This window comes from Halictus rubicundus, chromosome 2 (genome assembly GCF_050948215.1).
Source record: "Halictus rubicundus isolate RS-2024b chromosome 2, iyHalRubi1_principal, whole genome shotgun sequence".
NCBI classification, from domain to species: domain Eukaryota; kingdom Metazoa; phylum Arthropoda; class Insecta; order Hymenoptera; family Halictidae; genus Halictus; species Halictus rubicundus.
The window spans coordinates 6,182,575-6,208,188 of record NC_135150.1 but is presented as its reverse complement, the minus strand read 5'-3'; the positions used below and the strand labels follow the sequence as shown (position 1 = coordinate 6,208,188).

General features: G+C 34.6%; 6 protein-coding genes across 11 annotated transcripts in view; 2 read left to right on the top strand and 4 right to left on the bottom strand.

Annotated features, from left to right (window-relative positions):
- Positions 1-1,088, top strand: part of Dgo (ankyrin repeat domain containing protein 6 diego) — a 344,229-nt gene extending 343,141 nt beyond the window's left edge. For both annotated transcript variants that reach the window (XM_076804452.1, XM_076804448.1), the window contains one exon: positions 33-1,088. In XM_076804452.1, the coding sequence (XP_076660567.1) occupies positions 33-196 (164 nt within the window). In that variant the 3' untranslated portion in view covers positions 197-1,088. The remainder of the gene's footprint in view (positions 1-32) is intronic.
- Positions 1,089-1,420: 332 nt separating this feature from the next.
- Positions 1,421-4,216, bottom strand: LOC143363938 (CDK5RAP1-like protein). Of its 2 annotated transcripts, none has more exons than XM_076804470.1 (8): positions 3,923-4,216; positions 3,384-3,759; positions 3,093-3,323; positions 2,817-3,024; positions 2,415-2,735; positions 2,021-2,342; positions 1,791-1,940; positions 1,421-1,684 (listed from the first exon to the last, which is right to left on the bottom strand). In XM_076804470.1, the coding sequence occupies exons 2-8, from the start codon at positions 3,724-3,726 to the stop codon at positions 1,457-1,459; spliced, it is 1,803 nt and encodes a 600-aa protein (XP_076660585.1). In that variant the 5' UTR covers positions 3,727-3,759; positions 3,923-4,216; the 3' UTR covers positions 1,421-1,456. The 2 variants fall into 2 exon arrangements, with proteins under 2 accessions (XP_076660585.1, XP_076660581.1); XM_076804466.1 differs by having other exon boundaries at positions 3,927-4,214.
- A 683-nt stretch (positions 4,217-4,899) lies between these two features.
- On the bottom strand, positions 4,900-6,009 carry Rpl36 (ribosomal protein L36). Its single transcript, XM_076802657.1, has 4 exons — positions 5,873-6,009; positions 5,558-5,684; positions 5,129-5,263; positions 4,900-5,045 (listed from the first exon to the last, which is right to left on the bottom strand). Exons 2-4 carry the CDS (start codon positions 5,681-5,683, stop codon positions 4,959-4,961), a joined length of 348 nt encoding a protein of 115 aa, XP_076658772.1. The 5' UTR covers position 5,684; positions 5,873-6,009; the 3' UTR covers positions 4,900-4,958.
- Positions 6,010-7,203: 1,194 nt separating this feature from the next.
- Positions 7,204-10,249, top strand: Cog3 (conserved oligomeric Golgi complex subunit 3). Its single transcript, XM_076804165.1, has one exon. The coding sequence runs from the start codon at positions 7,545-7,547 to the stop codon at positions 9,945-9,947; it is 2,403 nt and encodes an 800-aa protein (XP_076660280.1). The 5' UTR covers positions 7,204-7,544; the 3' UTR covers positions 9,948-10,249.
- Positions 10,250-11,148: 899 nt separating this feature from the next.
- Creg (Cellular Repressor of E1A-stimulated Genes) lies at positions 11,149-15,472 on the bottom strand. The gene is made up of 5 exons (XM_076804163.1): positions 14,683-15,472; positions 12,211-12,365; positions 11,845-11,964; positions 11,683-11,764; positions 11,149-11,554 (listed from the first exon to the last, which is right to left on the bottom strand). Exons 1-5 carry the CDS (start codon positions 14,972-14,974, stop codon positions 11,331-11,333), a joined length of 873 nt encoding a protein of 290 aa, XP_076660278.1. The 5' UTR covers positions 14,975-15,472; the 3' UTR covers positions 11,149-11,330.
- A 2,392-nt stretch (positions 15,473-17,864) lies between these two features.
- LOC143363844 (protein trachealess-like) overlaps positions 17,865-25,614 on the bottom strand; it is a 311,845-nt gene continuing 304,095 nt past the window's right edge. For all 4 annotated transcript variants that reach the window (XM_076804378.1, XM_076804379.1, XM_076804381.1 and 1 more), the window contains 6 exons: positions 25,325-25,446; positions 24,562-24,755; positions 24,140-24,246; positions 23,709-23,856; positions 22,681-22,805; positions 17,865-21,297 (listed from right to left, as the gene is read on the bottom strand). In XM_076804378.1, the coding sequence (XP_076660493.1) occupies positions 20,015-21,297; positions 22,681-22,805; positions 23,709-23,856; positions 24,140-24,246; positions 24,562-24,755; positions 25,325-25,446 (1,979 nt within the window). In that variant the 3' untranslated portion in view covers positions 17,865-20,014. The remainder of the gene's footprint in view (positions 21,298-22,680; positions 22,806-23,708; positions 23,857-24,139; positions 24,247-24,561; positions 24,756-25,324; positions 25,447-25,614) is intronic.

The following is a 25,614-nucleotide window of genomic DNA, read 5'->3' as shown; positions in this document are numbered from 1 at the left end:
CTTTTACAAAAGATTACATTTCCACCTTTCAGGTCAATTGGAATGCGATGTGATTCTTCCAACCACAACAAACACATTTCCTAGCGGGGAACAACTGGTGGCATTGTTAGAACAACCCAGGAACCACGATCTCACGGTCTACGAACGCGGCGCCGACAACGTTGTCATTAATATCGGAACCGCGAGCCTCGTTTAAGACCTTTAAAATTTTATCTGCGTATCGTAATTTTCATACTTCCAAAGACACATCGACATTACGTAATTTTTAGTATACCTAATAAGGTGTTCGTACGTTGACAAAAACATTGTGTACAAATGAACCTGTTTGTTCTGTTTAGGTCACGATCTACAAAATGATTTTTAATTGAAGAATTTTTGCGTTATCATTTTGTAAATAATGTACAGAGTCCGGCCGAATAACATGTACAAGGTGGGTACAGGGTGATTCCTTATGAAAAAATAAGAAAAAAATAGTAAAATAAAATTTTTCGTCGAAAGCTTCGTTTTCGAGAAAATCCAGTTTGAAAATGCAGCGAGTTCATGTGCTAACTAATTCGATAGGAATCGTCTGACGCGTCTGATCATGACCAATCAATTCTACTTCCTGCATATAAAGTACGCGAGCCCGATGGATCTTTAAACTCGATTTTCTCTAAAACGAGGCGTCAAACAAAAAAATGTTGCTGCCCCCCTGTAAGTCTATATTATTCGGCCGGACCCTGTATAGTCGGACTTTAAGATATGGCAAACTGTAAGAAACTACACATCAACCCTAAAATTTTCTACACCTCTTTTATCGATTACATATTTATTTAACCCTTGGACAGCGAACCAATTTTGTGACTGTAGAATTGATGATGCTTCAATTTGATTTATGGGTTTATTTAAAAATTTTTTAAACAAATTTTTTATGTTACTTTTTGTCGGCACATTATTCTTTCTGTTGTTTCTAATGTAACAGCAATATTGAGTAATTGTATGACGATATTGATACTATGGGTCATAATATACCTGGGCACCGCTGTCGGAGGGTTAAAAATAAAATATTCGTTAACACAAACTCCACAAGGATGAAAAAATGTCGAATTATCTTTAGCAAAATTTGGCTAAATAGAAGAGGAACTTAGTTGCATAATCTTTTTGTTACTCTAGTGTATATTATTTTAAGTATCATAAGTGTAGCTTTTACGACAAAAGTGTGTTATGTATTGTCTGCATATAGATTGCCATGTACCACAAAATTAGATTAAGTTTTGCCTATTTATTATATACATGTATAATACTATGTACATGATTGTTTTATTCACAATATTATCACATTAGTAACAAATATGTAAATTTAGTTTCGTGCGATTAAGTAGATCTTTGTCTCTTTCATTTCAAAACTGAATGTATTCTGCAGTGATAAAATACGATTAAATAATTGAAAAGATGAAAAACAAATGTTATGTTTTATTTATAATCCGTGCAACGATGAATATTCCGTAATCGATGAATGATACAACGGTGTCCCTGTCAAGCTATGAGAATTAGCGCTTTGAATTTCTACAACAACGTAATCACCGCTCTTTACCAGCCTTTTAGTATCAGCGTCTTTTTCGATAGGTATGTCCATACTCGGAATCAATACTCGTGTGCCGCCGTCATTTCTTCCTTGAAGAAACTTATCTGATCTTTTGCTAACCTAAGACAAAATTCAAAATTTGATTATGTTTCAATCCTATTTACTTATTACATGATTTACTATTTCTACAGTTACAGCACTATTGCGTTATTTCAAATTGATTTACCCCTTCTATAAGCATAAGTTGCAATTGACCAATCTGTAATTTATTTAATTCCTCTGTTATAGGTCTATGTGTTGAAATCATTCTTTCAAGACGGTCTTTTTTTATAGCTGGTTCTACATCATCTTCATAGCGACGATGAGCTGTAGTTTTCTAAAAGTATTAGGATCTCTTGTAATAATAGTTACTAATATCGTACCTTAATTGATGAAACGTATGTAATTATAGATCACCTCGCGCATGCTATATGCAAATAAGTATGCTTTGTTATATTTCACTAATTGCATCAATGATAATGTATCTTGAAACTCTTCCTCAGTTTCACCACAAAATCCGGTAATAAAATCACTGGAGATATATATATTAGGAAGTATACTGCGTATATGGTACACCAAATCTAAATATGCTTCTCTTGTGTATCCTCTTCTCATCCTTTCCAAAACCATAGAGTTGCCACTTTGCACTGGCAAATGAATTTCATTACAAATGTTTGGCCTCTCTGCTATCAATTGTAAAACCTCATCAGGAAAATCTTTAGGATGTGGTGATGTAAATCTAAGAATGATTTTCATGAATTGTGTAACTTTTAAAAATACATGTCTTTAAAATAGTATAAAACTGCGATACCTTATTCTCATTTCCGGATTAATACGAGAGACCTCATCTAATAAATCACTGAATCTCCGACCTCCTTTTTTACTTTTATATACAGTTTTGAAACCTTTAGCTAAATGTGTTTCCTCATTATTAGGCATATGAAAATTTCTTTCCGACATATCTCTGTAACTATTTACATTCTGTCCAAGTAGTACCACTTCTTTTACACCCTCATCAGACAGAGACTGGACCTCTTTAATTATACTGTCCATTGGTCTGGACCTTTCTTTACCTCGTGTGAATGGAACAATACAATATGTGCACATATTATCGCAGCCTCGCATTATTGAGCTGGAAAACAAAAAATTATATCAATGATCGACTGTTGCTAATAAAATGAAATGTAATTTTAAGTATATCATAAAACATTACACATATGCGCTAGTGGATTCTTTGTTGAATCTTATTGGTGTAATATCTGCATATGTTTCGTCAAACGATAAAACTACATTGACAGCAGTTTCATCGTCTGGCACACACAAAAGTCTCGGTAAGTCCTTATAGCTGTCTGGACCAGCTATTATATCAACGAGCTTGCCTTTGTCTAATATTTTGTCCTTTAAACGTTCTGCCATGCAACCTTATGTAACAATAAATGTCTTATAACTTGTCACGAAACTTGGGAAATATTAAAATGTGTAGATATACCTAGTAAACCAATTTTCATTTTACGTCTTTCTTTTCTTCTAATACCATTCAAATTAGCTAATTTGTTCCATACTTTCTGTTCTGCGCTATCTCTGATAGAACATGTAACAAGTAAAACTATATTGGCTTTATTGATAGTGTCTACTTTTTGGTAACCATGTGACTTTAGAATCGACCAAATGATTTCTGTGTCATTAACATTCATTTGACAACCATAAACTTCAAAATACACTGCAACATAAACAAAACTATGTAACAAATAAAGGAGATATTAATACACAATTATTTTACCTTTTTGATTACTGCCATTAATATCTTTTATATATGGGATATTCGGTGCACTGATGGGATCTAAAGGTATGGCATCATGTGCTATAAAATCTTTCAATGAAGGCCCAGTTTTTGATAAATCTCTAAATTGTTCCAGATTGGTAATAGTTTTTTGATTGATCTCTTTGGAAGAATGCGATTGATTTGCAGTCACATGCAAGGTCCGATGTTGTGTATTATGAGAACATACATTTTTAAATCGAGTGGAATATGTTTCATTAAACCATCTTTTTGTTAAATTATTATACGGTGTAGATGATTTAATTTGTTTCAGTGAATATAGCACAAAACCTTTACTGTTCATAGTTAATATTTAGTAGTTCCACAATCGGACATCCTATGATGTAATAAGAATATGAAAATAAAAATTGTCAAAATGTTTTGATTTGAAATATTGTATTCAATATCATTTCTTTTACATAAATTACTATGTATATATACAGATTTATTTCGTTTTCTCTTGCATTTAGTTTTAAAACACACTTGTACACAAATAATACCTACACTGATTAGATTTACAAAGATTCGTTATTAATATAAAAGTATAAATCGAAGATTTTAGAAATATATTAATCCATTTTACTCCACATCGATTATTTTCCCAGTTTCTTTATAAGGTTATGTTACTATAGATTTACTTCAATGAATAACTTTCAACGTCAGTGGTTCTCAATCAGTAGCTAATCACATCTTGTATTGTATATACAGGGTGAGGCACCTGAAACAAGCTACGCGAATAACTCGATTGCTGTTGTTGCTAGAAAAAAATGTGTCAGACGAAACTTGCGTGGTTTCGAGGGTGGAATAATTCCATGTTAATGTTTTTTTTTTGTAAGTAGAGCATCATACTAATTTAAAAAACGGAGTTGATCTTTATGTGTCCCCTACGTATCCACTTACAAAAAAAAACTATTAACATGGAATTATGGCACCCTCAAAACGACACAAGTTTCGTCTGACACGTTTTTTTCTATCATCAATAGCAACCGAGTTATTCAGGTGCCCCACCCTGTATATATACCAGTAAATGCAAACATTTGGTTACATGTAATAGTTCACAAAAAATTAAAATGTGACATTCATAGTCAACAAAATTCCATGTTCAAGAATTTCATTATAAGAATACAGAATTATTTGCTATAAAAACGCTAAAACGATAAAATTACATTGAATGTTCATTGTTTTAAGCCAACCATAAAATATAATTTTTATTAGTTATACAAGTACATATTGTTTAGCAATATTAATTATCTATAAGAAACAATGTTAAAATGCAACTTAAACCTTTCTGGTCGAAGTCTGGGAATCTCCCAACAAAATAACCCCTATTATAAGTGATACAACCGGAAAGGGGTAAAATGCAATTTCTGTGCTCATCTTATGAAGTAATTCACGATACCTAGACAACAGATTTAACCTTTCGATTCACTACAAAGTATATGAGATAGGTAATTTTTCATTAAAATAGAAGTCAGTATATGTTTTACATATATTTTTATTAATATGTAATATTATAAAAATTTAATTATGCGTTACTTAATGATGAGCAGCTGCTTTCCTCATCTGGACAAGGATGTTTCCAAGTTCTTCACGTTTCCTTTTAGCTCTAATGTGTGTACCCAGCTATAAAATTAAATATATGAAAGTATTGAACATTTTGTTTATCTATGTTAAATTTCAGTTTTGAAATTTGTTTAAGAACTTACCCTCCTCTTCAGGAATTTTAATGCACGCTTGTCCTTAGAAACTTTCAGCAATTCCATAGCACGTTTCTCATACGGAGCATGACCCGTTACTTCACGAATTAAATCTCTGACAAACTTGCTATGTTTGGTTTGTCTCTAAAATGATAAAATTGCAGAAACTTATTAATGATTGTGGCTACGTTATTTTTCATTATTTCTCAGAATGACGTTAGAATTCAAGTAACAAAAATGCAAACAAACAAAAAGGAAAATGAAGAATGTAATTTTTTATACAGAAAATCAAATATTATAAACAGAAACTATGAATTACATTTAATTGTTATAAATTTTTAATATTCTTACGAACCAAGTAGATACAATATATAATGAGGAGATAAATAACCAATCATTAAATCTAGTCAATGTGTAAGTCATTTGTAAAATACTAACCCCTTTAAATCTGGCTGGCAAGACACACACCGTCTTTTTCTTTTCATTAGCATTTTTTGCCACACGAATTTTTGTAGTCTTGTGGCCTTTGTTGAGACCAACAGCTAACTCGTACCTTGGTGCCATCCTGGAAAAATAACACTGCAAGATTTAGAGGTTAGAACACAAAAATGCACTGAATGATAAAAACTTCATATTGCATGACAATATTATATATTTTATATAGCAGTGGCATGAAAGAGTATGTCTCACTATGAAGATTTTATTATTTCATAAAGATCACAAGAATATTTATCGATACAATTTGACACAAACCTTCACGGCTCGAACACACGCACAGAAGGAGATACGATCTTGTTTTCAATAGGAGTCTGTCGCACAAGCTTCATGCGCGCGCGCCGGAAATCAACATGTCTGATTTACAAAGTATGCGACAAATTTCACATAATTTTTTAAAATAATTACGAATAATATGACTTTAATTCGAAGAAAATTTAATAAATTGTGACTATTAAACGGCAATCTCAAAGCTACTAATTATTCAATTCACTATTTGGGAAATAAATAATACATTTCGTTAACCATATTTTTAATAAATAAATAATGAATAAAGGTAATAAATCTTTACCTTTTGTATTTTTATATTATCGCTTCCAGTTTTAATTTCTAAAACTCGATGTTGGAGTTCAGAACAGAGTATCGTGCGCACGCTAGATTCGTCTGCTTTATGTCCATGCCAGTAGGAAAAGGAGCGACTGATCTATACAGAATGTCTCAAAAATGTTTTTTTTTTTGTAGACGTTTATTTTAAAGTGGTCGCATTAACGACTAGGTCATTAGCGACCACTTCAGTTACAATTGAATATAACAGAGAAGGTTACAGTTATTTTTACATTGAGGTGTGTTACAGCAAAAACAAATTTATAACATTTTATATATATCAATCGATTTAAAAAACAAAAGGACGTTTCCAATATTGTTCTCGTTTAAATTTGTCATAAGGTCATTTTCGATGGAAAATCTGGATCGTTGAGAAGAGAATTTAGGACATTCGAGTAGGATATGTTGGATGTTGTTGGACACGGCGCAAGTTGTACATTCCGGTGGGTTTTGTTTAGTTATCAGGAATTCGTGAGTATATCTTGAGTGACCTGTTCGGATGCGGGTAGCTGCGACCTGGTCTTTCCTAGAGAGTTGTGAATCGGATAGGGTTTCGTAGACATTCTTGGAAGGGGTGATTTCTGAGACCACTTGAAGTAACATTTTTGTTTGCGAAAATGTTCTTCACGACTTTATGAAGGAATTATTAACGAAAAACACGAACCAATCAAAACGGCTACAGCGGATAGATTTCGTTTCAGCCAATCCAACGCCACGCTCAGTGGGACTTGTCGCCAAGCTGGAATCAGCCCGCAGTAGCCGTGCTTTGATTGGTTCGTGTTTTTCGTTAATAACTCCTTAACAAAGCCGGAAAAAACATTTTCATAACGAAAAAAATAACTGCAAATGATCTTGGGAATCACTCCTTTCAAGGAAGTACAACATTCTTGGGACACCCTGTATAGATCAATGAAAGAAGTGGACTTCAGTGGAATTCGTGACGAAGCAAAATTTCCTAGCTGCCATTCCGTTTAAAATATATATTTGTGTAGAAGATATTAGTAATTATATAAAATAGGATAATGCAATTGTAATTATAAGTATTGTTAAACTTAAGAAATGTACTGTGACTGTAATTTATTTTGTTTGTAGAATTTGTTACCGTTAATCTAAACTTTCATATTTCGTACTTACCGGTGGTCAGATTGCATTATGGTATCCAAATCTCATAACTTCATGGTTATGGTTCATAATTGCTGCGGTGTCAGTTTTTTGAAGTGAATTTTTTAACTTATATTGCAAAGCGGCATGTTTATAGTATACGCTGTTCTATTACTTTTCTCAAAAGTGTCCGTTTTATAACGGTTATTCCTACTGACAAAAAATCATGTCTAAAATGAAAAACATTTCGAATAACTTAACCAAATGGGATCTGTCAGAGGATCCACTGGCACCGTTAACCGAACATCAAAAGGATTGTTTATTAAGTTTAGAAGACGAATTCTCTTCCACGAGGACGCTGGAGAGCGATGATATAAATGACACTCCAAGCACAAGCGAGAAAAATAAGAAGTCAGTAGAAATAGAACGGTATCAGGACCTTCTGGAACATTATAGTTCATTAGAAAAAGAATGCATGGATAAAAAAGATATAAAGTACATGTTATATCTTAAAGAACTTCAAAATCGACGACACGAGTGCCATGAACTTTGCCTGCAGATTGAAGAGGCAATGGAAGACTTCACAACTTTGTATAAACAATATTCAGAAGTTTCTGATAAAACAACTTCCCTTTATAATGCCAGTGAACAACTCGATTCTGATCAGAGGAAATTAAATTCCACTATAGAAAACATCGCTGAGTATGTGAAATACTTCAAAGATATTGATATGATGATGGAAAAATTAGAGGCGCCAACGTTATCAGTGAACAGTGAGATGTTCTTTAATATACTGGATAAAATAGATATAAATATTGACTTTGTGCAAAGCAATCCATCATTTAAGGAGAGTAATACATACTTAATTAAGTATAAACATTGTCAGTCCAAGGCAATATCTATGATACAAAATTATGTATTTCAGCTGTTTAGTAAAACAACAGAGAGTATCTTAAATTTGAGGGATAGCAATGACTCCCATGATAATGCTGATGCAGCGTTAGCACTTTTCTATGGAAGATTTCAAACGATTTTATCAAAAGTTAGGCCCGTTATAGAACAAATAGAAGTAAAGTCATACAAACGACAAGAATATGACAGTTTATTGACAGAGTGTCATCAGTATTATTGGAGCCAAAGAGGATTAGTATTAGGCTCTAGTGTACAAAAATCCCTAATGTCTGTAAAAGAAAAATACAATGGCGACCATTGTAGCCTGGTACGAAATTCTTGTGCACTATTATTACATGCATCGATGGATGAATACAAATTATTTTATGAATTCTTCTCTAAGACATCCAGTGGATTAACAGCATACTTAGAAAGCTTATGTACATCTTTGTATGACACACTAAGACCGTTTATTATTCATATTAATCACTTAGAAACATTGGCTGAAATTTGTTGTATTCTGAGAATTGAAATGTTGGATGAGCATGTACAAAATAATTTTGAACCTTTGGATGGGTTTGGAAATATTTGTCTACAACTGTTGCACGATGTACAGGAGAGACTTGTTTTTCGTGCACACCTTTACTTACAATCTGATGTTTTGAACTACAATCCATCACCGGGTGATTTAGCATACCCAGAAAAATTAAAAATGATGGAGGACATAGCAGAATCGATACGAGAAGAAACACGGCAAACGAAAATGAAAAGGATATCAGTGTCATCCAATGATGACAATTTCATTGAACCTGTTTCTAGAAATCATATTATAATGGACTCTATTTATCAAAAAACGCATATGGGAAATTCGCCAGCAGATCTTCATGGGATGTGGTATCCTACAGTCCGTAGAACGTTAGTTTGCTTGTCCAGATTATATAGATGCGTAGATAGATCTGTTTTTCAGTCTTTGAGTCAAGAAGCAATATCCCTCTGTGTTCAAAGTATAGAAAATGCGAGGCACGAAATTGAGAAACGAGCATCAACTTTAGACGCAGAATTATTCCAAATAAAACATTTGTTAATATTACGTGAACAAATTGCACCGTTTCAAGTGGACTTTACTATAAAGGAGTACAGTCTAGACTTCTCTAAAGTTAAGACTGCAGCGTTTGGTTTACTGGAAAAAAGTTCCAGACTGTTTACACTGTCAAATAATGCATTGTTAGAGTTTTTATTAGAAGGAGCACCGCAAATGAAGGAACAGCTAATAGACTCCAGGAAACATGTAGATAGTAAATTGAAATGTACTTGTCAACGTCTTATACAGCATGCAACATTTCTGTTGATAGATGTAATTTTAAAATTATTAGATAAAGAAAAGTTATTTGTTAATACTAAGAATTCAGATAAACCTCAAGAACATATTTTTGGAAGTCCACAAGAGCTTGCTGCAATAATCACTTCGGTATTAAGAGTAATTAAATCTAAATGTCCTGAAATTCAACAATCGATGCAATTATATCTATCCAATAAAGAAACAGAGTTTATTCTGTTTAGACCAATAAAAAATAACGTATGCGCAGCATTTACACAATTACACCAGATATTGAGTAAATATTATAATGCTGAGGAGCTTCTTTTAATTGCTTGTCCACTACCAGAACAAATTTCTGTTATATTGAGCTCGTCCAGTCTTGTTCATGGTAAAGGCACACCAAATGTAAAGAAAACGTAGTCAACATGAATGATCAAACTTTTCATATTAATAGTTCACGTGTTAATATATAATTATAGTGTTAATATATAATGCAAATATCGTATTCTATTGTAAATTACATAGAATGTATATAGAAAAATGTAATTTCCTATATCATAGTTTGGACGTCACAATTTTATAAATCACTGTAATTTATGCTGTCCTATGTTAAAAAAAAAACTATGCAATGTTTTATTTTTGTGTATTTTACAAACATGTAATTTTTATGTTATAAAGTTGTATATAATTAATGATATTAAATTACCTTAAATACAATAAAATTTGTACTACTCTTAAATCGGTATTTACTTTCTCAAATTAACTTTATAAATGAAAACTGACGTAATTATATAAACAAATTATATTAGCAAATATTTTTTGAGAATAGTTTAACTACGATACAGTTTCCGACAAGTTTTCATGAGAGTCTTTTCCTGTTTCAACAGTAACTTAATTATTGCAAATTGTGATGCAATATAACACCTGGCATGATTTCCTTTTTGAATTTTAATAATTTTTTGAAGAATCATATTTATTCGCTCAATTTTAGTATGTATAATCGGTGTACAAAGTATTCATACACCTTTTAAAAACACCTTCTTTAAAATTGGAGCAAACAGCTTGAATTTTTTGGAGATGTTAGAAGGCTTAGTTTACTAAGTAATGCATAAATCAGTTTACTCCAATTTTAAAAAAGTTATTTGTTTTTAAAAGGTGTACGAATACTTTGTACACCGATTGTATCTAGAAATCTTCGCGTATGATTTTTTTATATTATTGATACTAAGTGTTTATAGTTTCTCATTAATGGAATGGACACCAAATTTTTACTGCCATGTTCGCTAATTAGCACTGTCAGCACTGCTACTCTTATAATTTTGTATATGTGGCGACTGATTGCGGGTCGAACAACGGAAACGCAAAACGGAATGGGAGCCAGATCTCTAATTAAGCGTGGGTATGATGATAAACGAATATGAGTCAAGTATGATTGTCTTTAATTTTCCAATTCTTTCGAATCATTGTGAACATATACATATATAATACAGGAATAATGATTTCAAAATGTCACAATGTAATTAATTCCTGACGTAGAAAATTGATAACAATAACAATTGGCTGCTTTCACCACAGGATAAGTTCTAAAATTGGTAAACTTAAATTCAATGATTGAAACTGATTAAAATTAATTTTGAAATTTATTACAGATTTCATCTCGTACAATAATTACATCAATTCGTGTAATTGCTAATTGTGCAGAGTATGACAAAATATTAAAAAATGTAAAAATTGTAATCTCATCAGAATGTTCCATGTTTCTTGCATATCCAAAAATATTTGAATTAACGCTTCTATCTGATGTTATATAGCGCGGACTACAGGATTTAAGTAGTTAGAAACTGGCGTGTATTCTTGCTGCCAATCATTCTTGCCGGATCCCAAAGGGAAAACCCTGTTAAATTCTTCGGTAATGTTGTTAACTGGTGGATGCAAGTAGTCTTTCACATTGATGTACTTTGGCCCGCCAAAAGTATCCAAAACTGCGATACTCGTTATTTTAAGTTTGGCAAAATAGAAGTTGTGATCTGAAATTGTTTAATACAAACAATTTTTGTAAAATAATTCGCATAGTAATAGTAGTACTTTATATAGTTTATGTAGTAGTTTATGTTAAAAACAATGAAATTATATTGATTAGAAAATAGATTTTTACTTGGTGGCATGTTGACTAATTTCGGATGACGATTGAAGAATACCCGTTTGGCTACATCGAGTTCTGAGGTATCATTCCTCAACTGTTAACAAAATACAATCATTAAACAATGGAGAACTTTACTGACCACATTAACGAGATAAATATCTTGCGGTTACTGACCGTTTTAATTTTCCCGCTCAGAAGTATTCTGGCGCAACGAGGATCCATCGGGTCCCATTCTTTCGATTTACAATAATTTCCCTGGGCCAATGTCATCATCAGCGATGCTCGATTATCTTTCTGCGATTAGAAAATTATTATCAGATCGACATACTCATCTAAAGAGGAAAGAAATTTGATTATAGGATCGATTAGAATTTATATCTGGTTCCTCATTCTACGTGACGAAAACAACGTTTAGACATCGATTAAAATAATGTCGCTTGATTTGTAACGATAGTCGCTATCTTATCCGGCGGAGGTAACGTTAATTTGCAATCTGACGATTTACAAACATATGAATTGTGCGGATAGATTGTTACTTACCGCAAGATCTTGAGCTGTAAAGTCCAAGGGAGTGAGGTAAAAATATGGAATTCCCGACCCATTTCCTAGTTCACCGTCGCTATACGAGACTAAGGTTACGGCAGGATACGACTCGATTTCCTTCCGCGTGCTTATGGTTGCCACGGACACCCAATCTGAGTAATGAAGTATGTACATACAGAGATGGTTACAATTGTTAAATTTGATTATCAAATTATAACATGAAGATTAACAGTATTCATGATGTCAACAATAAAGTGACAAAGATAACGGTTATCTTTTCATTGTTCCCCTTATTACTCATTTCAGCAAAAGTTATCGTACTATACATACATGTAGAAACGAGTCTATAGTTTGTGTGAATGACGCTCAAGGAAAATGCGAATTAACTAATGCAAGACTATCCATTTATACTGACATTGAAAACAATTGCTTTCCTCAATTTGATCGTTATCCTGAAATATCGATTTTGTAGGCGGCAATATTTAGGATCATATAAAATTTCACTTATCATTTATGCTAATGGAATTGGCTTTATTAAGCTTAAAAAATTTGTAACTAAATTAACAGCCAGAAAATGAGAAATTAGAGGCAGCCTTTATAACATTGGGCCCAGACGCACCCGAGAGTTGAATAATGATTATAATCATTAATTATCTGTTTTCCGAAAGATGAAATATGACAGTCATAATAGCTATCGACCCCATTCCTATGTTATAAGTGTGAACTAATTCGAGTGTGTTGAACAGTCATTAGATATGAATAGTCAAAGATATTTCAGATGTCCTATTTCGAAAAAGTAAGGTATAGTAATTGCGAAGAAAAAGTTAAAAATTTATATTGAAATCAATTGATATTAATGTTAAACAATATTGTATTTCAAAAACACAGGACGTATTTAAAACGTCTTTGTACGTTAAGTATTTAATGTTTTCAATTTTCCATTATATGCCACGAACATACAATACCGAGGAAATGAAATTGCAGACATATGTATATGTATGCAACACATGTATGATAATATGTAAAAGATTCTGTTAATATTACAATGTTGCCATTTTATTAAAGAGAAATATATATTTATCTACAGTCAGTTTCTTGATTGATGGCACATACTTTAAATCAGAATAACTTTTTCTATGAATAGACGAAATGTCTTCAGTTTTTCTGTCAAGCTAGATAGTTTAGTTTACTATATAATATGAAAATTTTAGAAAATTGCGTGTAGCCGGAATTACGAAAAGAAAAATAGTAAAAGTTGTTTTTCACAACATTTTCACCTGGGCTTGCAACGAAAATTTAAAAACTGTGTTGCGTAGATTCATATAAAATATAATATGTACATGCTGAAGATTTGTCAATTCGATCTAATCGAAATTAGAATAAATTAGAATTCGAATAATAGAATAAAACGACACAATTAGGCTGAAAATCGTGAAAAACTGTAATTTTCGTCATTTTTAATCGTTTATAACTCGTAAACCAATTAATATCGATGAAATTTTCAGCATATGCAGTATAACGTATATGAATTCGCAAAACATATTTTTAAATTTTCGTTACAAACCCCAGTAAAGATGTTGTGAAAAGCAACTTTTACTATATTTTTTTGCGTAATTCAGGCTACACGCAATTTTCTAAAATTTTCAATATCATCTAGTAAACTAATCCATCTAGCTTGAAAGAAAAACTGAAGTCGTTTGGTCCATTTATAAAAAAATGTATTCTAATTTAAAATGACTGCCATTAATTACGAGACTGTCTGTGTATGCTGCCCAAGTCAAATATTGTATATAACTTGTAATTCGGTGTATTTGTTTTACTTCGAAAAACTTGTTTAGATCACTTCGCGAACGAAATGAATACGCACGGAAAGGGCGAATTTTAAAACATAACAATTGTTTTTCATTTATGTTAATGTCGCAACTGGTCTAGATACCAAGTACTTTCATAAAATGATAATTACATTAGAATATCTGTATTGTTAACTTTATCAATGCTTTGCTTAAAATTAGACTTTTGAGGATAGCTTTTCAATTTGGTAAGAATTCGTTATATGTTGCAATGGAAAACATCTTGTAAATGGAAAAATATAATGAAAAAAAAACAATAGTAATGGCGGATGTTGTGCAAGAAAATTGAAAATTTGGATTGTTGCCAAAGTGGTGCAGACGAATCCAATATTAATTTTAGAGTACCGTGAAGTATATCAAATGTGTAGATAGCATATCTACTGTACGTTTCGGAAACATATGCATATTCACATTTATACGTACGTAGGTATTCATGCAATTCATGCACACTCACTGTTTTTCACGTTTAGAAATATCCATTTAATGAGTCACAATATTCTCTTTTTATTTCCTACGTTATGCTTTTGAATTGTTTGAATTGCTCCAGACCAGCGAGCGCATGACATTAGTGACAATTCCAATTGCGAATTAATATTTACTATAGATGCGTTTTTCTTACCAGCTTGATTGACAATGTATCTTGCCATTAGAGCAGCCTGATCGACTGGTGGTGGGTTAGCGTTGGGTTGCTCGTTGCTTTCGTAAACTTTATCCACATTACGGTTCTCATAGTACGGTTTCTTGTATTTCTTTTCATGTGATCGAATTTCGCCAAGTTGTCTTGCTTTCTTCCACTCGAGGAATTCTTCGAACTCTTTCCATTGTTCTTGCTCCTCCAAAATTTGCGGATACTTTTGCGCCTCGATCGTCAAGATCGCGAGAGCGACGAAGATTGTCAATCGCAAAATCATGACTCCGGTTCGCGTTCAAGACTATTCACTATGAGGGTAAATGTTCGCTCGTTGCGTCGAACAAACTCTTGCGTGTCGTCCCGAATTTGTTACACTTGTGTTCTGCTTTTGAATTTGGACGCTCCATCTCTTATATAGGCGCGTATCTGCGGGAAGTAATACAAAGACGGACAACGAGCTCCAATGACGATTGAGCGTTAAGCTAGTCGACTTGAGGTCAATATATCGAACATCGAACTGAAATATGAGGTTACGCTTGGTGGGCATGATTGTTCTCTTATCATCGCTGAACCTAACCTAACATTTACACACTGTCTCGCGATAGAATTGTAACACAGTGTAGTTTTATATAAAATTCAAGGATGTCATACAATCTTTCGTAAAATGTTTGTGTTTTTAATTTTCCTTTTGAATGCATAATTGAACGCCTTTATAATGCGATGGTCCAGTATTTCTAAGTATTTACAATAAATAATGAATGATTTTTTACAAGTTCATTTTAAATAGTTTAAGGAATCATAAAGAAGATACAAATTGCATAATTTCTTATGAAGTTTTAATAAAAGTGATAAGAGTTTATTATATGCTCGGTAAGGTTGGGTTATACCGAATCACGTTATACACTTTTTATGTTGTATCAAACTGTTGTATCGCAGCAGCTGGTTTTAGATGTAAATATCAGATTTCATCTGTGTAAATATAATGTAAAATATGTTATGTTCCGTACACGTACATTTCACTTTTATGTAGAACGATAAACATTTTTCATTATTTTCACTTATTTCGAATGTAATAACACCTTGTCGATACCGAAAAGAATGTTCAACGATTTTGTTATAATTTTAATAGCATATCTAAGGAAATTTATAGTTCAACAAGTAATGACATACGCGTCGAATTATTAACCGTCTGATTTTCGACATGTAGTTTTCGACTTCAATGGCAGAGTGCGCTGCAGCACATGTGGATGTGTACAACATGAGTACATACAGTCGGGGGCAAATTTAAGTACGTGGATACCCTTTAAAACAAATAACTTTTTAAATATTGGATCAAACGACTTGAGTTTTTTTTAGTACACGCGTACTTAACGAATCTTCAAACTCGATTTTCTCGAAAATGATGCCCCACATGAAAAAACTACGTTCCTTATTTTCTACTAGATTTTATGTGAGGAATCATACCCTTATCGGTTGTACCACGATTTCCCAAACACCCTGTATAACTTATTTTGATCTAGAAAAGGCATATTTAAAATTTTCCTTATAGGCACAGTTAAAAAAATTAGAAATCGTGACCTTCACTTTTTTCTTTGCAATTTTAACTAATGGTAATTTTTAAATAATTTTATTTATACGTTATCTAACAAACTAATCCTTCTAGTATGTAAAAAAAACTCAAGACGTTTGATTCAATTTGAAAAAAATGATTAGGTTTTAAAGGGTGTCCACTTAATTTTACTCCGGACTGTACATATACAGGGTGTTTCTAAAAGCGTGGTATAAGTGGTGGCGTGAAAGAAGGAATAAAATTTTTTGTTCAGTGTCCCGTTTTCGAGAAAATTGAGTTTAAAGATCTGTCGGGTTCACGTGCCTTAGTATGCGGAGGAAGTAGAATTGGTCAGTCATGATCAGACGCGTCAGACGATTTCCATCGAATAACACGCGTATTCGCCGCATTTTTAAACTCGATTATCTCGAAAACGATGCGCCAACAAAAAAATGTTTTTGTTTTTCTCGACTTGTTTCTGTATGTAGAATCATCACTCGGCCGCTTGTACCATGATTTCGGGAACACCCTGTATGTAGTTTAAATAGTTCATCATGCTTAGGCTACAAATCGGCTTTCAAGCGGAAAATATCGCTTGATTTATATGCTATTCTATCCTGAGCAATAAACATTTTTCAAAGACACCGATCAATATTAATACATTTTATTAGAATGAAAAGAGTGCATTATTTTTTCTTCCGTTTATTCAATAATGTAAAATAGTTTACGAAAATTTCGTTAATTTATGAATACTATGCTTTATACATTCAGATTAGAAGTAAGAGAATACTAGAGTAATAGAATGATTAAAAATTTGCAACATTGTCAAAGATTCAGGTGTATTTTTTATTTTTTTACATTACATCATGGTCATTTAAATGAAGAATAATGGGATGTGAACATCTATGGGTATACCTATGCACTTCGATTCGAGTTCATTCTTCGCTCGGACAATAGAGTAGAAGAAGCAGATGTTATAATCAGTCTTGTAATCGTTACACCTGAACTTATTTTTTTATGTACATGTTTTTGAAGAACAATTTTGTAAGGCAAATGTCTGCATGCTCCGTGTTTCACGGTTTTTAGAATTTTCGTTAACTCGTGGAATCATCGAGTTTTCCTGCGCGGACTGTTTCATACATGCATTCTTTTTTATAAATGTATTTATAGGCAGAACATTGCTATTTGGCAAACGCTGATTTTCACCTATCCGAAGTGCTTCGTAGTCTAATATTAGAAATTGTTGATATCGGTCCAAATCACGCGATTAATTCAGATTACCAAAAACGAAAATGCAGTACACGAAGCGAATTAAAATGAATCTTTTGTACATTTCGTCTTTGAAAAATATGTGTTTTGATTTTTACAGTGTCTACCGACGTTTCGTATTGCATTAGTCGTAAGAAGATGATCGTGTTCGTCGATTATTTAAATAAACCGAGTGTCTGCAACGAACTGTCCAGGGTGAATTGCAGGAATCACAATATTTTCTTTTTATCAAGATGAAGATGTTATGCGTATATTTTAGTGTTTAAGTCACTGCCTTACAATGTCCTTTCAACGAAAATAAACTTCGTAGAAACTTCCGAAAAATTATGAATAGAAATATTCAACAGGTGGATCTTACAGCACATAAATTGTATTTACACGTGTACTCGTCAAAAAACAATTCATCAATTTACAACAAAACATAATAATCTCTTTGAAAGAACTCGCTATCTCTGGTCAATATAGTTCTTACTATTCCTCCTAAACTGTCCCTTTAAAAGCTGCCTACGCGCTCGTCTAATCTAAACAAAAGGGGAATTTATTTTCTAAAGCGATTGCACGTTGCGAGATAAGGAGCCGAGCGTCTCTCCGTGTTGTCTCGTTGATCATTGCAAGTCAATTTTACTCCGCGAGGTAGTGATATCATTTGTTACCAAACGGAACTGCTTGATATGTATTAACAGCGACAGCAAACGATACCGATTCCCGATAAAACAGAGGGTTATCAACGAGCAACGACCAGCACGCGAAATGACAAGCGGCGAAATAAGTTAACAACTTCAGACAACGTACTTCAATGTTAGAGATAGCGATTCCCTTCAATAATGTTACATATTTTCGCGCAGAGAAACAATCGTTCCTCGTCCTTTTTTTCTCTCTTTCTCACACACTCTCTCTCTCTCTTCTCTCTCTCTCTCTCTCTCTCTCTCTCTCTCTCTCTCTCATTCTCATATAAAGCAAGATAAACATCATCATTTTTTTGCCCCTTAAATTAACGCATAAAACTCGTAACGATTGCACTGTCGACTTCACTAAAGTCATTCCGTATTCCACGCAACAAAATGTTACAGTATAAAAAATTACGACAAGTACGGCTTCTCGAGTAATTATCGCTAAACAACCACGCTGGCTCAGCAATAACGCTGATAAAATGTCTTTTGTTCTCCTTTTATTTTTTTTTTTTTTAATTTTCCCCCTTTCGTTACCCCATTCCGCGTGACTGACCTCGCCACGCGAGCCGCAACTATACTAAATAGTCATTCCTCGTTTCAACGTTTCATTCTCATTGAGCGTCACACATCACCGGCGTCGTCGTCGACGTCGACGTCGTTTCTGTCGCTTTCCTCATTTTCGAACACGCACGGCGGTCATCGGTAAACACCTATTTCTCTCTCTCTCTCTCTCTCTCTCTCTCTCTTTCTCTTTCTCTCTCTTTCTCTCTCCACGTTCACGCGAATATCTCCGAATTGTCAACATACATAATAATTTATTTTGTTATATTACAATAAGTCGTTCTACATAGTCGAGATAGAGAGCAGCGATTTCGCAGATATTTTTTTTTACAGTCCGGTTGGCACATTGGATGCGCGTGTACAATCGCTGAGTTCGATGAAGAAGAAATGGAGGAGCGAGAGGAACAAGACAAAATGGAGTAAGGGGATTGGAATTTAGGGGACAAGAGAAAAAACGAACATGTAGCGATCGTGGGGAGATCGCAATTTAGACGAGCGCTTTTTGGGCGAAATTAGGCTTAAAGTCGAAGGGAATGATTACAAAGATAACGGAGAACAGTTAACGAAAAGATATGATGTTATTTGAGATTCAACACAGGCGCGATTACTATAAGGGTTAACACTAAACTCATACCAAAGTGAAACGACTGGCTTTTGGCTCGACAAAATATTTATTATAATTATAGAAATAAATTCGTACGAAATGATGGAATAAATTTCCTTATTTACGCGTCTATTGAAAATCATGGAACGTCCAAGTAAATTCAATGTCATAATTTTTACAAGGTAACACTTAACTTGCTTTGGGTGTTTGGTAGATTTAGTGTTAAAAGTACTTATCAACATATCGATATTTAACGTGTCGATCAGAAGATGCATTTTTACATATTGTAACGTAACTACAAATTTACATGTTTTACCATTTCGGAGAACGTACAAGTGTAATCATTACATGAATACAACTTGAGGGTTTCGCTCCGTTTCTTTCATCAAAATAAAATGTTTAACGAAACAGTATGCGTCACGACTTGTCACTGAAAATTTTCGTGTCAACATATTAAAAATTTCCCAAGAGGCACTTGCGAGCTCCCTTTGCGACCAGCACGCAGAACATGGGCAAACAAAAATACGGGTAAAGGGAAAAACAATGGGAGACAGGGATGGACACAGAGACGTCGAGGTGAATACGATATCACTGATATGCATGTGAGGGCTTTGGGCTCGATTTCAGTTACTTAAGTACACGAGTGTCGCGCACGGGACTACGCCACTAGGACGTCGAACTATACCAGCCGTTCGTCGTCGATTTGTTAGTCGGATGGTAGATGTGGAAGCCGGCTCCGGCCGCTGGATGATGATAAAACTGGGTTTGCTCGGTCAGTCCCGCGGAAGCATATGCCGCGGCTGCATCCAACGCGCTCGGATGAACGGCAGCTGAATACACTTGTGGTTTCAATGGCAACGGTTGCGCCGGCTCGTACTGATGGCGTAGCACGGGATCGGTGTAAGCAGAGGAGCCTTCGTAATTGCTGATTACGTTCACGGGATGTAGCTGTTGCTGCTGTTGTTGCTGCTGCTGTTTATCCCGAGGCGACACGGATGACGGCGGTGTCATCGCGGAATGATAGTCGACCGTGTAACCGCTAGCGGTGGAGTAGGAGGACACCAAACTGGTGAAGGCATCGGCGCAACTCGTTCCGGTTGTACCTTTCTGATTATGCGTTCCTAGAACGAACTGGTGTTCGCCGTAGGTGCTGGACCCTTCCGAACCTGGCGGAGTGGGTAAGGGTCCGCTCGGTGTTGTGTCACCGGTGTAATATGTTCCACCGGACGATGGGGTCCGAGTGCTGCCACTGGAAGTGATTCCGTGAACGTTCGCTCGTATCACGCTCTCCCTATTGGCGTACAGTTGCCGCAGCAGGGCCGAGGCTGGCAACGGGGCAGTGGCTGATTGTTGAGGACTCAGGTGTCCTAAATGATGATGCGCGCCGATCCACTGTATCGTGCTCCTCTGTTGCTGCTGCTTCAGCAGCGCGTCCGTGCTGAAGTCCGTCGGCTGATGAAGCGTCGGCGAATGCGCCTTGTTTAGGTTTGTAACCGGAAGATGCTTGGACATTGCTTGCTCGAGGTCTTTCACCGAGGTGCCCGTACTGTCCGCGTTGGTCGTCCTGTCCTCGACGCGCCTCGACTTCGGACTGGATGAACAGAGCGCCTGGTCACCACCCGAAATTGAATGATTCGAGGGGGCTGGACTGAGGGCATGATTCCTTTCGTTCGTCACTACCTTCGCCGTCGAGTCCTCATCGTCCTCCTCCTCCTCGTTCGAGCTGCTGTCCTCCTCGTGCAACTTCCGCTTGTGACCGCGTAATTTCACTACCAAGGTGTTGATGTTCCCTGCGTTGGTTTGAGAGTCTTGCTGCAGCTGCGCCATGTCGTGGTGTCTACTGCCTCGTTTGTCGCTTTCGGAGCCACGGGTGTCTTCTCGATCTTCCGGCGGAGACCTGTGCGAGTGCTCCTGATGCTGGTTTGGTGGCCCGCCACGACTTCTGCCTTCTGCAACGAAACATATCGGTCTATGAATATTATAGAGTAGTGTTGAACCGTTCGGATGGGCATTAGTGATCTACGTTTGTATACAATTTTTGTGAGCGATTATCTTAACACGTTCGCAGTCTCATGTTCCATATATGGGTCATGAAGACTTAGAATAAAGATTTCATACATCATACGTGTTCGAAGACAATACATTCTGAAAATAAAATTAACTTTAAAGCCTTCTCAAAGTGTTTAGAATTGCATGAAGTCTTAGAAGGAGACTTGGTTAGAAATAGTATGCGTATAAATATGAGTGTAGGTCCAGTGCGTGTCCGAGAATGATTCGAGTGCCGCGCGTGAAAGATAAACTCCCGTGCGCGGCTGTGTCGTTTCCTTGTGCCTTCGTTCCGCGCGCGTTCGGCGGCATCGTTTGTCGGCGGGAGTAAAGGACCCGCACGGACCCAGGCGGCCCGAACGCGGCCGCCGCGTTACAATAACAAACAATGTGGACGAGCTGGCGAGTTTGAGAAACGTTCGGCATCGGGCAGTTCTCGTCGAGACGCGGAGAAGCGCGCTTCGAGGCGTCTTTCTAATATCTCTTGTTTATACCTTGTCTTTTGTTCCTTTATTGTTAAATATATTCATTCTTTAAAATACCAAAGGTTTTTTGTCATTCCGTGGTCCGTATGATCCTACATGAGTATGAATGTGAATGTGTGGATTTGTTTGTGAAACATATGCGAGAAAAACATGAATTTACAATGTCAATTTTACCGTCGTATGTTATTGATTTATGTAATAAACTGGATGCGGCCAGCGGCAACCCAAATTGTATAGTTACAAATATAATTATTATTAATCATTCTTACATGTTATTATTGCTTTTAAAAATACTATTACCTTTCTTTGTATTCGAGCTTAGATTCTTGGACTTTGAACGTGCTAAGAGAGAGGAGAAGTATATACATATATGAGAAACAATTTTGTTATATATATTTCTTCAAACATAAACAAATTTTTTTAATATTCCCAAGAAACTGGGAATATTTTAACGAGTTTAAAGTAATGAACACGTGATTGAACTGAAAAAATCCTGAGTAACATTTAATAATCAGGAACATTGGTCATGTATAATGCCATTTTTTAATTTCTTACTAATTTGATAAAAAGTACCGTCTTCGATTACTTATTCTTTAGAGTGTCCGTTACTGTTTTTGTTAGAACTGTGTTAAATTAATGGAGATATGACAATTTTGAACGAATGTGGAGTTCTAGAGAAGTCTAATGAAAACCGTTGTTTTTCCACGGAAGAAGACTTCGTTTTCCATTATTCTTAAGTTTCCTGATTTCGAATTTGTCACTGTAAAGATTTATTGAAACGTTCTGTTCTAAGACACATACCTCCTCTGTCGGCATCCGGTGATCCATTCTCTGGATCGTTCCCAGCAGCGTCCTCCCGCTTGACACCCATCACGCCGTCTTCCAATTGGCAACAGTCCATAATTAAATTCTCATATTCGCGACCACTGAGAAAAGGAGAATAATATGTTACAATCTTGTAAGAAAGTGCTAACGCTTAATCGTTTCTCTGTAGAAAATTGTATAAAGCAGAATTTTCATTCAGATAAAAAAAAAAAAATGACTGGAAATTAAAAATAACTGAAAAAATTTCTAATATTAGCAATATCAGTCATAACAGGGTTATGAGCATAACTAAATATTAGCCGTATCACTCATTTATATATTGCTAATTTTTTATTTGTAATCGAATTGAATTAAAATAATTCACGAACATTAACAAAGTATAACATCATAATTCATTAGAAAAGATAAGAAGAAACATAAAGATGAACAGAGAAAAGATGGTGGTCGAATATGTCAATATACACAGTCTTCTTCAATATTTTATTAGGTCGTTGCATATGAAATGACCGATTTCAGAATGCAAATATTAAGTGTTTTAATCAAGAAATACTATTATAATCTAAAGGTTTATTATGTATAACATCTAAAGGTACAAATCTAATCTTTCAAGTCCTACTTTCAGTTTCTATCTGTATATCTATATGAGCGAAAAAATAAGCATATTGACAACATTATGCAATAGTAGTAGTAGAACATTATGCACTAGTAGTCAATGAAAGAAAAAGATAAAAAATATAGATAATAATCTAATAAACGAGGAAGGTGAACAACCAAAAAATTCAATACTTACCATAGTATAATCGAAAAACTTGTCATTTTTTTACAGAATATGACGATTACAATGATGCTTACTTTAATCGATAAGTTCTATTTAGAGAAAATTATGTTTGTTTAATGTTACTGTTATAAATCGTACGTTTCATATGCAACGACCTAATACTATCACGCGCAGAAATGTGATGAAACGATTGCAAATGAATTTGTTTAAAGAATTAGTCAGTTACCTTATGACATAATTGACACAGATGATATTTTGCTCTTCTGCGTTTTTCGTATTGCACACAACAGTGGCACAGGTTTGCAGCCACGTGTATCCTCCACTTTTGTTCATCAGCCTATAGTAATGTGTCAACACCTGCCCCTTGTGAATTACTGGAACAAACCAAATTCTTCCTGTAGAATTCATGCATTAAACAGAATAACAAGGCAACAAAACCATTGCGAAATATCGTACATTTTACTTTAATGACCGTTTGCATGTTTTATAATATCTTGGAAATTGTATACTTTAAAATGATCCGAAGGAGCAAGTGTTACCGAAATGAATATTTAGAATTATTATTAAGGTCATCAAAGGACCACATATTAGGTAAAAGAATTTTAAAATAGCATTTTTCTGGCTTATGAAAATAAGAATAAACCAATGGAAACTTACAATCGATGTGCGATTTCCGAAGACGGTTCGCATCTTCTCCATGGCACAATGTATACAGATTTTTCCCTGTTAATTCGTCAGCAGTATAGTCTAATAATTCAGACACCCTGCAAGACAACGTACAAAAACATTTTAAGAAAATGTCACCGGAATTATGAGATAGAAATAGTTATTAATCATTAGACTGCAGATGTCCATGTATTTAGTATTTACTCTGACACGTAAAATACAGCCAAAGTTTTGCTCTAGACATAATATTTTTACGAGCACAATTAAATTCGTAGTACAAGGAAATGAAATTGTTTCTGCTTTCTTATCCTTTTGTTTAGTCTCTAGAATTTTGAATTTTTATAAACATTCACAGTCTGTTAATTGCCATTACAAGAAAGGGTATCTAGTATAATTATCGTCGTTATACTCACTTAGGTTCACAATGTGCTATCCGAAAATCGAAATTAATTCGAGTGACGAACATGTCGGTTTCAAGACGAATTTCATGCACACTCGGCGGAGGAAGTGCGATTGCCAGTCCAACCATGCCCATCAATGGCGGCGCAGACTTTCTTGTATGGCTAAACGTATACTGTGGTCTCAAACGGCACAGTAACAGTACGACCTGAATGTATAATAGTCAATTAAGAACCAGGTCTTCGTTAATTGGTCGTAATTGATTGCAAAAAGTTTTATTCGAGAAGAAAAATTGGTCGGGGGAATCAGAATGTAGTTCCATTTGAAGGATCAATAAGGAAATTCGTTTTTTTTCAAATTCTCTATGTTAAAAACGAGATTGTAGAATATTCTGCAGAAGTTCCACAGCAAGATAATTCTATGATTAGAATATTACTTGCATAAGTATAGGTATAGTTGCATACTGTTTTTCTACACTTCTACATATACAACTTGAAGAAATATTTTACCAACGATTGTTTCAACATAAGTTGAAGGTTTTGTTAATCGTTTAAATATAAATCGTACACGTGGTAATTAAAGTGGAAATTTCAAATAGGGCTATCTACTGCATTTTACAACTGTCTTTTTCACAAATTGTATACAACATGATGTTACTATTCCTGGATTTTCATGTTTAGAGTTTATATCAAATCAAAATTGACTAGAAATGTATTCCATATGAAATATTCTATTGATGAAAATTGTTGCAAAATTCAAAGAATTATGCGAACTTACCCTATATCCAGAAGACTTAAAATGGCACCCCCTTTTCGTTAATGTAGATTTCATCCGGACGCAGAACGCTCGATCATACCCTTTGTAAAGACCGCTGGCTGACAAGGACATTACCGACGACACTGCAGTTAAATGAAAAAGGGCTACTGTAAATAAGATCATTCGTTCATCCTGTATGAATTTATAATCTAAAGTAAAAACATGTGTTGTCCTAATTTTGTTTTCTAAACAACTAAAGTTCTTATTATTTCAGAATTGCTTTCTGAAAGATATCGCTTAGCAAAATTAAT